Raw genomic sequence first — 12,525 nt, 5'->3', positions numbered from 1 at the left:
ATCCTCACTTTATCACATCACTAGTAATTTACAGTAACTATGTGTATTTTATCTTTTTTTCCTGAAATAAACAACGCTACAGTTCTCAACCAAATATGGTGGTGAGTGCTTTCTCGAAAAAAAATCTCTACCTGCTTGTAAATTGTAATCCTGCAAAATAATCCCTATTTGTAACGTGTACCTGTAATCTGATTACGTATTTTTCCTGTAACTGTAACAGTCACATTTCTGGGAGAGTCTGATGTACAAATGTACACTTAGAATGTACATGGACGTGCGTTTATGGCCACCCCTCAGTGAAATGTTGTGTCACCCTGACCACCCCACTGAAAAAAATCTCGCTCCAAACCCTGTCCACAATTTTCAAATATCGTGAGATGATCCTGTAAATCAGGGGTGCCCAAACTTTTTGGATCGAAGATCTACTTTTTGATCAACTAACCTCACGGGATCTACCCTTACCGGCGCGCGCACGCACACACACAAATTTAAGATTTACCTGCTTTATTTTATTTTTTAAATATTTTTTTAGTGAAAATGACACTGATTTGTGTGCAGTGTATATTAACACAAAAATATATTACTAACATGTATAAAGAGACAAAAATGGTTGTTTGTTTTTTTTCTTCTCGACACTCCTCGGATCTACTTGGGACCTGTCTTAGATCTACCGATAGATCAGGATCTATCTAATGGGCACCCCTGCTGTAAATGATGAATAAATGTAGTAATTATTTTTTTACATCTATGATGTAATGTCGTATTTCCTGTACGTACCGTATGTCTTTTTTCGCAGAATAGGGTGTTTTAAATGAAAAGGAAAATGTTGTGTCCTGGTGAGGGCGCTGTAGATGCAAAACATTTATTTTCCGACAAAGAAAATGCAAGGAGGACGTTGTCAAGCAAAATCACGTCGACAGAAACACTCAGATGAACTAACTGCGACGCCACATACCTGGACGCACCACTCGGGTTTCAAAAGCTTCGACCTGGCCTACTACTTTACACAAACGTCTTCGCACTCAACTTCGAGATCCAAACATCGAGCTTCTTGCCAGACAGCTATGCTAAGAGTAGCACAACAATTTAGCCCTATGCCAGGATTCTCCTGTTTTGCTATGTGAGAATACCGTTTTATTGTTGCAGTGCTGCAATCTCAGAACTCGTGACTTCACAGTGGACAACCTGGAGCGTGTCTCTGTTGTCTTTGTGAGGACGGACGATTAAAAAGCTGTCGTAAGTGCTCGGATGCTAGCAGTTGTTACTTTGGCTCAAGACAGGACTTGACACAGTTTTGACAGTCAACCTGTTTACTTGGAGTCATTTGAATGGGGCGGAGCTGCTCGGTTCATTTTCCCGTCTCATAACTGGACCGGTGGCTGTTCACTGCTTCAAAGACGATGTTGAGAGACGAAATCCTGTTCGGCAGTCACTGGAAATCGCGATATAAAAAGACATTTGGAATTGCTGCTGGAGTCCTCCTGTGGTTGTGTGTAGCACCGTTGGCTTGCGGCAGTGGCGATCTGTGGGAGAAAAACAATGTGATCCAGAAAGATGGCGAGTTTGATGTGACCTATAACGACACAGTTACGAGTGCAAATCAGACGATATATGCCTTCAACCACACTGTCTCCAGAACCAAGGTAGGAGAGTGGCGTGCAGTTTGTTTGTTTTTTAAACCTTAGTCCGTATTTACTGTGCTTCGTGTCACAGACGGAAGGAGTTCGTGTATCCGTTGACGTACTGTCGCCGAACCTCAAGAGTCCTATCCTGTTTGTGGTGAGACAGAAGCAAGCTGTGCTCTCCTTTCAGGTCCCCCTCATCCTCAGAGGCCTGTGAGTTCTGGACCTCCCGTGCAGGGTCAACGCAAATGTATTACCAAAGAGAGTAATTAGGCAAATGTGTAAAAAAGAAATATTTCCAAACTAGGAATAGATATTTACGTTAAAAAATGTTAGTTTGATTGTTTATTGGATTTTTTAAATTAGTCATTCACTTGCCTTATCCAACAATCAACTTTTCGGTATGTTGTAATAAACCTTTGGACTTTCACTTCCTTCGATCCCAACTTACTCTGAACCAATCTCCTTGTTGTGAGTATAGGAACGTTTTTTTAATACACGCAGTTTCTTGAACATTTTGCCCTAAGCACTCATCCGTATTGTAGAATATGAATCCAGCGTGTTTTGGGGAGAGCTGCACAAAGGTTATTAATGAAAACACGTGACCAGTAAAGTCACCTGACTTTGAAAAGGCAGTCCTCAACAAACTATCAATTCAATTGGTTGTGTCAATATGTTACAAGCTGACCTTTTTTTAATATACTTGGCTGTGTGTCTTAAAATCACCTGTGATGTTAAGTTATATACAGAGGGTTCTCAGTTCCTGGCGAGACATCACTGTAACCCAATTTCTTACAGAAGCGCGTCATCTATTTCATTCACCCAGTCATGTATGAAGCCATGAATATATTTGTGCTCCTCAGGTACCAGAGGAAGTATCCATACAATCATTTAGGGCGCACATTATGCCAGCCTCCAACACGGGCTGCATCAGAGATCCAGTACTTCTTTGTGGATGTGTCGACACTTTCCAGCCAGGGTACAAACTACCAACTTAGGGTCAGCCGCGTTGAAAGCTTCACATTGCAGTAAGAGACATTTTTTGATACATAATGACATTTACTGATGGCATTTTTTGGTGTAGTGCTGTTTAGTGGAAACATGGCATGAAGTCTGTACCGCCATTGATTTGTCTGACCTATTGTCACTTTGATTCCAGGACCGAAACGAAATTTAGCTTCACTTCATCTCCTTCCCAACCTCAGGTACAGATGACTCTGGTTAGAATTACCGTAAAAGAGAAACGGTGAAAGAAGTGCGGTTTCAACAAGAGGATGTGGGAAGATTTAATGTTACACAATAACGGGAAGTCACACTCGTTTGAACAAGTGCCTCAAAAATGAGCTGACATGAGCAGTTCCCAACAAATACATTGCGATGATCTAGTTCCCACCCAGTTTGTAATCGAATGCTGCTGATACTACCTTATTATCAAATACGTTAACTGAATTAGAAGATTTATGAAGTCGATAGCCAAAAATGGTCTCTCTCATCTTTGAGAGCACAATATTGTGTCCCTAATAAAAGAAAATGGTTCCTTTCCCTAATTGCTTATCTCCTCTCTCAGTACTTCAAGTATGTATTTCCTGAAGGGGTGGACACTGTGATTGTGAAGGTCACCTCGGAGATGACCTTTCCCTGCTCCGTTATGTCTATCCAGGATATCCAGGTACACTTTCTCCTCCTCTTTGTGCTGTCTTTAAGGGCCTTAAGCATCATGGTTTTGACATGTAGTAACACTATATCACACAAGCGAAAAGATTACGTTGATCTTTAGGCGATACTGTTCTGGTGCGGGCAGCGCTTTTTTTGGGGCTTCTCAAATTCATAATAGCGGCTGGATCCAAACTAAAAGCCAGGCGCCTCTAAGAACAAACAAACAAAAGCAAAATAGAAAGCAACTGTCTTTAAAACTCATTCACTCCCTAAAGACGTTTTTAAATGTCTTTTCAGACTTGGTCCAAAATTGGCTGGTACTGAATTCGTTAGTATAAAGTAACGATACTAAGTTGAGAAAAACAAAACGGTTATCATAGCAAAATAAACAGCTGCAAAACAAACAAACAAAGTTGAACACCAAAAATTGAATTTCAAATAAAAGGTAATCTGTAATGAGTAAAAAAAATAATTTTGATCTCAAACCGGTGTCCCTCCCATAGCACCAGTCCAGAGACCACCCTGGCTCCCTCTCCCCTCCCCTTATCACTACAGGTCACATCTCCTGACCTGCATAATCTATTAACCTGTGTGATATCGGTAGTTCATAATTGTTTTATTTTTTTTGCTCCTCCTGTTATGGAATCCCTCTAATCATCCGATTGATGCCGTCTTGTTTTCTTTCCGTTTTCAGTGCCCCGTCTATGACCTCGACAACAATGTAGCCTTCATTGGGATGTATCAGACGATGACGAGAAAAGGTGCTATCACAGTACAGGTAGTTCTTCAGTTATATGTAGCCCCAATGCAGAATGTTTTCAAAATTTTGGGAATTTTCAACATTGGAAAGGACAAAAACAAATTATGGGAATAAACAAGAATCAACAAGGAATCCCATCTATTAAATCTCCCTCAATTACTAGTTAAAACCCATACATTAGGAAAGTTTTCAATTAGAAATGGAAATTTTCCAAAGTGAAAATGTTTACATCCCATGGAAACATATTGGAAACTTTCGGGGCATGTACTCAAAGATGTCTGACCCCTCGGTAACGATAAACAATAACATACAGCATTAGAAGTATTTCAATAGAACGTAGCGCAAGCACGTGTGTCCATCGTTGCTCCTCTGTCCCTCCGTTATCCAGAGAAAAGATTTCCCCAGCAACAGTTTTTATGTGGTGCTCGTGGTAAAAACGGAGGACGAGGCCTGTGGCGGTCCACTGCGCTTCTACCCGCTGCGCCCAGATGAGCTGATCGACGCTGGTAACCGCAGCAAAACCCTTGACATTGTGGTCTCCCTTGCCATAAAATGTAAGCTACCTTGGTACAAATGTGACATTCTGTGTGTGTATGTGTGTGTTTTAAACGCGTTTTGTCCAGTGATTTGATCTTTCATTGTGTTTGTTGAGTAACCTTTCGCATTTCACATGATGAATGTCATAACGATTTAAAATGCATCTGTATCCATTTTGCACAGCGGACGTGTATGTGATGGGCATGCTGTTGTGTCTGGGTATTTTCCTCTCTTTCTACCTTGTCACTCTGCTGGTGGCCTGTCTGGAGAAGAAACGGTAAGACGGTGACGTCTTTTTACTTTGGCACGGGTTGCAAATGCACATAGAGCAGTGGATGAATGTCATTAATTTGTGTCTCCACGCCTCTCTGTTTTGTGCAGAGCCAAGAAAAGAGAGCTCTTTCAAAACATTGATGACACATCACCCGCCGAGACAGGTAAGCCAGCTCTTAAAGAACCAGCCTGTTTAGGGTTCACGTGAGTGGGTTGGGCTGTATCTATTAACCCTACGATCTGTCTTATATTCTCCTCTCTGTCTGCTAACACATGCTTTAGCTTCTCTGCTGGGGAAAAATGGAGATGGTACGAACACACAGTTGCTCCCGCCTGATTTTTTTTTCTTTTTTCATTCATCAACTTGCACACCATGCATGCATTTTGTTCTTATTGTTGATGATATGGATGATTTCATAACGGTAGCATGTATAGTCTCCCTTGGAGCAATGAATGAAGTAATACTTCTTGTTTGCGCCAGGAAAACTGCTGTAGTTCCTACTCATGTTTTCTACTATCAGCTGCAGTGTTTTTGTGTGCATGAATTGCATATAAACGCCACAAGATGGTGGAAAAAGTACTCGTTTGCTATTCGTCCGGACTATTGCCTGTCTGACAGAAGCTGCTCACCTGACATCAGCTTTGTTAATCGGGACCAAGATTTCATAAAATGGTGCCAAAGTGCAACAATACAAAACAGCAAATGGATGGATTTTCTTTTTTTCCAGGGAATAGCAAAAAAATCGACCAATAGGTGATTTGAGAATTGCACGTCTGCAAGGGAACACTCTTAAAATGATTTTTTTTCCCACTTTGTGTGTGTTAACATTTACAGGCAAGATTACAGCTTCACCAAATGAATATGGCTCCCTCGGTGAGTTCTGTTTTTTTAAAAAAATCTTTTGGGACCTGAACTAAGTCATTGCGTGTCCATCCAACAGACAGCACGATCAGTTCAGAAGCAGTCACTGAGAGCGCCCCCTCTCTAGACAGTGCCGCTTCAGCTGACCACTACATTGGTATGGACAATATTGTTATGAAACTCCGTCATTGTGACAGTTCTTTCTTGAATCTTGAATAGGTCCGATGAAAGTCCCATCATCTTAAGGAACAAAAAAATCATTTTTTCCTTTCCATTAGAACGGTCTGGATGGAAAAATGTTGGAAGAAGCAGACAGGAGTCATTGAGCTCCATCGAGGAAGATGACTACGACACACTGGATGACATCAACTCGGACAAGAACATTGTTCGCACCAAGGTAAGCCCTGTCCGTAATACTGTTACGAAACTGAGGACATTTCCGATGTTGGCAGATTAGGAAATTACAAGGATTCATTGCAAAGTCCTGGCTAAAAAGTATGGTCATGGCCGTCATGTTTTTTTTCTGTCAGACTCAAGAACATAATAAAAGTACAGGTACTTCTTTTTTTTTAAACTCCCAACAAATCACCATTCCCCCAAATTTTGAAAATCTGTATTCTTTTCCCGTCTGCTGATGGTGAAACTAAAATATTAATCGTTGTTCTTTACTTGTATACAAAACAGTGAGCATCCATTTCCAGATAATAATCCATTGAATATCAGGAAGTTTTCAAATCCGTTTCCAAAACCTCTCAAAATTGCAATCCTTTCTTGCCCCCCTTGCAAGCCAAGCTCAGAGAGAATTTAGACAAGGACTGGTGGTCATTATTCTATTGAATCAATAGCAACCAGGCGGTCTACTAGATTATCATACCTACTAACATCTGATAGCATTTTTGCTGCTGGCATAAATAGATGAACAAGGATATTTGCAATTTGAATTTAACTTATTCAGTACCAGCCAATTCTGGACCAAGTCTGAAAAGACGTTTAAAAACGTCTTTGGGAGTGAATGAGTTAATAAATCATTTTTGGTTGAATGAAATGAGCTTGAATTATTTCCCGTGGCAACCCTAATGATCTCTGACGGCACACTAATGTGCCATGGCACCCTGGTTGGAAATCACCGGGGTAAGGTATATATGTGGGTTGGGAGGTTGACATGTGGCAAGTGCAATTTCATAATTGTAAACGTCTCGAATCTCCAAATAAATTAACATTCTAAAAAATATCATTGACCGACATTGAGATGGTTTGTCGGGACTCTTAGGCGCGGGTCGACGTCATTTATGTACTGTAGTAGCTTTGGTCAACATGGGACATTAGCAACATTGGAATGTTGCTCTCAAATTTGATTTCAAATTGAATCGGCCAACGATTTCTTCAGAAAAGTACGCGAGAGGCAGATATCGATCAATGCCGTTCATTGCTGATTACAAAAAAAAGAGACGAGTAAATCAATGCTGACTATCTTGACGACATGTGACGCACCGATTTGCCATGAAGGCACCGAAAGTGTTGATCGCTAATATGGAATTCAGTTCATGCTGCAGCAAGTCATTCAGAATTAAAATTTCATTTTAATGGAATGGAATATTGCTTCCACTTGACAACTAATAATGGCGTTCATGTGTCCTCTATTGGTGACAGAAGTATCTTTGTGTGTCCGACCTGTCGCGCAAAGACAAGAGGGTCCTCAGCAAGAAATACCAAATCTACTTCTGGTGAGAATATAAGATGCAGATCCGCTGTCATTTTTCTCTTAATGTCCAAGTTGGGACACCGTCGTTGATTTTGAACATGCATCATGTGTCATGACTGTGCTCCCATCAGGAACATCGCCACCATCGCTGTGTTCTACGCCCTGCCGGTCATCCAGCTGGTCATCACATATCAAACGGTACACTAACGGAAAATAAACCATGTCAAGCCGCCACCATGCACCGTATTATGTAAACCGTCAATGTTTCTTTGATCAGGTTGTCAATGTGACAGGGAACCAGGATATCTGCTACTATAACTTCATGTGTGCTCATCCTCTCGGGGCTCTCAGGTTCGTATCCGCTCAGACAAACGAATGAGCATTTCCATGCGCACCGTGACGATTGACACTCAAGCGCTCCACTATGCAGCGCGTTCAACAACATCCTGAGCAACCTCGGCTATGTGATGCTGGGCCTCCTATTTCTCCTCATTGTCCTCAAGAGAGACATCGTCCACGGTCGAGCCCTAGCCTGTAATGAAGTCGGCGCACTGGTATGTGAATATGGATTTGACAGCTAACTGGGTGTCGGTGGCGTAAGCAGGTACAGTGAAACTCCTCTACAACAAAACCTACATGGGCGAAAATCCCCCCTAGTGTGGAAAAAATATTCATGCATTAACACCATTCCCACTTTCCTGGCCCCCTTACAATGTAAAAAAAAAACCCTGTTGCGTTATACGAAATCTTTTTCTCTGCACTTGCCTCGCGACGAGATTCACTACAACAAAGTCTAACCCAACAGCGACCTCTACTACTTCATTCGGAAACGGCAACAGCAACCACCACACTGGTTTACACATGCGCAGTAGTCCAGGAAGTATTTGTTATTGTTAGATTCAGACGCAGCAAGAACATTGCATTGCTAAAATGGCTACAAAACGCACCTTTGGATATCAAGCAGCTAAGACGAGAAGAGCTCTGATGCTGGCACAGAGGGTAAAAGTGATCAAAATGAAAGACAGAAAATAGTCTTTTTAAAATAAGACTATTTTAATAAGATTATCCAAGGAATTGATGTAAGTGAAAGTGAATGCTGATCGTAAATTCCCAATTTCTTTCCCTTTTTTCTTTCTACACTGACTATATGAGGTGTCAAATAAGGGTATGCTCATACTTATGCACTATTGGAATAAAAATAAAGTACACCTACGTGTGTGTGTGTGAAAACTCCCCTGTTGTGAAAAATTTCTTGCTGCAAACATGATTTTGCTGTAGAGGAGTTTCCCTGTACATATGTATGGTTGACTATACCACCTGGTGGCAGCTGAGTGGAAGTAAGTGAAAACTGTTGTTCATCAAATCATGCTGACAAATCAAGATGAACATTTTGGGAATTAAATTTGAAGAACAGCTAAACAGTGGTGATAATATTTGCCAAAAAGTCACGACTCACACTGTTGTCCTTGCTATCTTCTTTCAGGAATGTGGCATCCCCAAGCACTTTGGTCTTTTCTACGCCATGGGCACCGCTCTCATGATGGAGGGTCTACTCAGCGCCTGCTACCATGTCTGTCCAAACTACACCAACTTCCAGTTTGGTAATGTGACAAATTTCATGACACCACACCACACACATTATTTTCTTCTTCCCCTGCTGTTATATTGTGTGTGTGTGTGTGTGTGTGTGTGTGTGTGTGTGTGTGTGTGTGTGTGTGTGTGTGTGTGAATATACAGTACATATATATGATCTAATGCAGAAAGAGTAATTAGACTGAGATATGTCCATGTCCTGAGATCCTAAAAGTCAATTCGGCTTCACACATTAAGGGGAGCTCAGAAGCTCATGCAACTATTCTGCAACTGGCAGCAAAACCCCCCTTCCATTGTACGGAATACGCCGGCTCAATTATTTCTGCTCAAGCGAACACTTTGACATGCGTCTGGTGCTTTTTGCAGACACGTCTTTTATGTATATGATCGCTGGCCTGTGTATGCTGAAGCTGTATCAGAAGAGACACCCTGACATCAACGCGAGCGCTTACACCGCCTACGCCTGTCTGGCCGTAGTCATATTTTTCTCCGTGCTCGGAGTGGTACGTTGCACACGTGGCGACGACGTGGCCGACGTGCTAACAACTCTGACGGATGTCTTATTTGTAGGTTTTCGGGAGAGGAAATACTGTGTTTTGGATCGTTTTCTCAGTCATCCATATATTGGCCACGCTTCTCCTCAGCACACAGCTCTACTACATGGGTAGATGGAGGCTCGGTAAGATTTGCATTTTCCATGATGCATGTTTGAAAATGGTCATTTTACCAATGTTTTTCTTTTTTTAAAAAAATATATACAGGGTATGTATTTTATTGGATTCCTTTTGCTGTGAATGTTTTGTTTTTCAGACTCTGGCGTTGTGCGCAGGATGGTTTATGTCGTCTACACAGATTGTATTCGACATTGCACCGGGCCCACATACATTGTGAGTGATGTCTGCGTGAGCCAGCGTGTTTAACATGAATACCAGAAGTCGCTTTATGAAAATGTCAGCCCTGTCAAAGTCAACCAATCAGTTCTGTGCTGCTGTTTGATCTCCAATTTGTTCAGATTACCGCCCCCACCTCCACTTGCTCCCCGAAATCTTCATACCGTTTATTTGCCCTGAGATGAGTTCTTTTCCATTGATTTTTAATTTCCCCAAAACACAGTGAAACCTTCTGATCCCGTCCATCTTTTTGTTTATTATAGAATTTGTTTGCACTTTGAACATCCCTGGTTGCTTTTGCTTTAGTTCAGCCTTACACCAGGACTTTTTTTAAAAATCTGAGCAGTTGCGTGGGTGTCTGTCACCAATTATTATTATAGAAAATCTGAACTGAGTTCTCTCGCACGAGTGGTAGCAATTAAGGTGCCTGTAATGTCTTTTCAATCATGTCCCTTGTGCGTGTTCTAAGGATCGCATGGTTCTGCTGGTGATGGGGAACTTGGTCAACTGGTCCCTGTGAGTAACCTGCCGTGGGCGCCATCTGTGTAATGCTAGCAGTGAACGTGATTTGAGCAGTCTTGTTCCCTTTGCAGCGCTGCCTACGGTCTCATCGAGAGACCCAATGACTTTGCCTCCTACCTGCTGGCAATCGCCATCTGTAACCTTCTACTCTACTTTGCCTTCTACATCATTATGAAGGTGACGATCATGTGCGCAGGACATCATGTGACTAAACTTGCATGGTTTTAACCTCACCTCATTTCCGTTCCAGTTGCGTAGCGGTGAGAGAATCCAGTGCCTGGCGCTGGTGTGTATTCTCTTCACGGCTGTGGTGTGGGGCTTTGCGCTCTATTTCTTCTTCCAGGGTCTCAGCACCTGGCAGGTTGGTGGTCTCTTATGGTGGAAAGCCATTGAAGGATTTATTCCATATTCTACTTTAGTAGGACAAGGGCATAGTTAGTACAAGTGAGCAAAGAGTACACGACGTGCACCCTTGTCACTTCGCACCTTTTTACTAATGAGGACAAAGGGCATACTTTGAGGACCTTAGGCTGGATATTTCCCCAGTGTGGGACGAATAAAGGATATCTTATCTTATATAGAGGAATACTCAAGCGTCTTTTCACATTCATCACACACACATTCTCTCCTCTTAACGCAGCATTACATTTGTTTAAAACAGAAAACACCGGCCGAATCACGGGAGCACAACCGGGACTGCATCCTGCTTTCATTTTTCGACGATCACGATATTTGGCACTTCCTCTCTTCCATCGCCATGTTCGGATCCTTCTTGGCAAGTCCCCCCGTTTTGCGTTGGCCGTCGTTATTACACAGAGACAATGTTCTGACATCTACTCTTCACTTCTCCCGTTCAAACCTCCAGGTTCTGCTTACCATGGATGATGACCTCGACACTGTCCAGAGAGACAAGATCTACGTGTTCTAGATTGAACAAACCCGTGAAACGCTTTTCTCATTTGCCTTATATTCCTCTTTGGTCCGTCCACGTGCAAAAGCAGAGCCTTCCCGGCCGTCAATGTGCTGCTCAGGGCGCGACAAGGTCGCCCCCTCCCTCCAATCAACAATTCAACCGATGCTGAACATTTTTCTTATCTCGCTGCCATCAGTAATGTTGTTGTTGTACTTGATGTTTACCATCTACGTTTTAGATGACAGGCTCATTTGCTAAAACTACAGCCTGATTCCAAATGATTATTCACAATGTATTGAAAGTTATTTATGACTCTAAATGAATGTTTATATGCTCTAACAGTATTTAGTAGTGTTTTTACAAACAGCAACGGCAGTCAGTGTTGTGATCGTGTGAGTCACAAAGAACCCAGCCGATGCAATTATATTGCCATGATTGTATCAGATATGATGCAGTTATTTTTTTTTTTTTTTTTTTTGCACTAAAAAAAGAGGTTATTGAATAAAGGTTCCATGTCAGATATTAAGGTATCTTTCTGGTTGGTTGTTGCAATATACAATATCAAGGGTAATATTTCAATCATTTGGTTTTTAAAAAGTGAAACTAGTACATGAGTTCACCGCACAAAAAAAAAGTAATTCATGGGATACATTCAGGTGTGAATGTAATGTAAAATAACCACAAAAACATGAAAAGGGCAATTATTGAAACATGAAAATTTATCAGCAATTCACGAGAGAATTTATTTCAAGGCAGGTCTAACTACGGAGCACAGACAACTGAACCCTGAATTCAGCCCCCACGAGGCAATTCAGATGCGACAAAGTCAAAAGTACATCAAACGTTTGACATTTAAGAGTTTGTGAGCTCTATGACATTTCTGCTGCAGGAAAAACGGCAGCAACAGATGTCGATTTTTGAACCAGAATTTGTGTTGACCCCTCCATGCACGAATGAAGATTTGTTCAATTTTGAGACTTTTGATCAACGCTCACCCATTTGTGATTATGGTGACCAGTCCAGGGTTGTACACCGCCTCTCACCCCAAGTCGCCTGGGATACAATTGAGATCACTCTGGCCCGAAGGATAATTACCCAATAAGCCAAGCGCGATATCAAATGGATGGCTTACCCATGTGGGGAAAAAAATCACAGTTGCATCTAAGAAAAAAAAAGATTTTGAATGATTTTCCTA

General features: G+C 41.8%; 1 protein-coding gene across 2 annotated transcripts; it reads left to right on the top strand.

The window, feature by feature from the left end:
* Positions 1-873: 873 nt before the first annotated feature.
* Positions 874-11,852, top strand: sidt2 (SID1 transmembrane family, member 2). 2 transcript variants are annotated; one of them, XM_052078697.1, is made up of 26 exons: positions 874-1,643; positions 1,714-1,835; positions 2,486-2,650; positions 2,782-2,827; positions 3,190-3,291; positions 3,973-4,056; positions 4,427-4,592; positions 4,759-4,852; positions 4,957-5,012; positions 5,131-5,157; positions 5,684-5,722; positions 5,790-5,867; positions 5,989-6,107; positions 7,361-7,434; positions 7,544-7,610; positions 7,690-7,763; positions 7,843-7,966; positions 8,896-9,013; positions 9,372-9,508; positions 9,576-9,684; positions 9,816-9,892; positions 10,365-10,411; positions 10,489-10,594; positions 10,668-10,778; positions 11,079-11,192; positions 11,283-11,852. In XM_052078697.1, the coding sequence occupies exons 1-26, from the start codon at positions 1,401-1,403 to the stop codon at positions 11,343-11,345; spliced, it is 2,562 nt and encodes an 853-aa protein (XP_051934657.1). In that variant the 5' UTR covers positions 874-1,400; the 3' UTR covers positions 11,346-11,852. The 2 variants fall into 2 exon arrangements, with proteins under 2 accessions (XP_051934657.1, XP_051934658.1); XM_052078698.1 differs by lacking the exon at positions 5,131-5,157.
* The last annotated feature ends 673 nt before the right edge of the window (positions 11,853-12,525 follow it).

This window comes from Hippocampus zosterae, chromosome 10 (assembly GCF_025434085.1).
Source record: "Hippocampus zosterae strain Florida chromosome 10, ASM2543408v3, whole genome shotgun sequence".
NCBI lineage: Eukaryota > Metazoa > Chordata > Actinopteri > Syngnathiformes > Syngnathidae > Hippocampus > Hippocampus zosterae.
Note: the sequence above shows the minus strand (reverse complement) of the source record. Positions and strands in the feature narration are given on the sequence as shown.

Coding starts and splice junctions, on each gene's coding strand:
- sidt2 (XM_052078697.1), top strand. CDS start 1,401: ATGTTGAGAGACGAAATCCTGTTCGGCAGTCACTGGAAATCGCGATAT. Junction 1,836..2,485: donor CCCCTCATCCTCAGAGGCCT/GTGAGTTCTGGA, acceptor TGTGCTCCTCAG/GTACCAGAGGAAGTATCCAT. Junction 9,014..9,371: donor CTACACCAACTTCCAGTTTG/GTAATGTGACAA, acceptor TGCTTTTTGCAG/ACACGTCTTTTATGTATATG.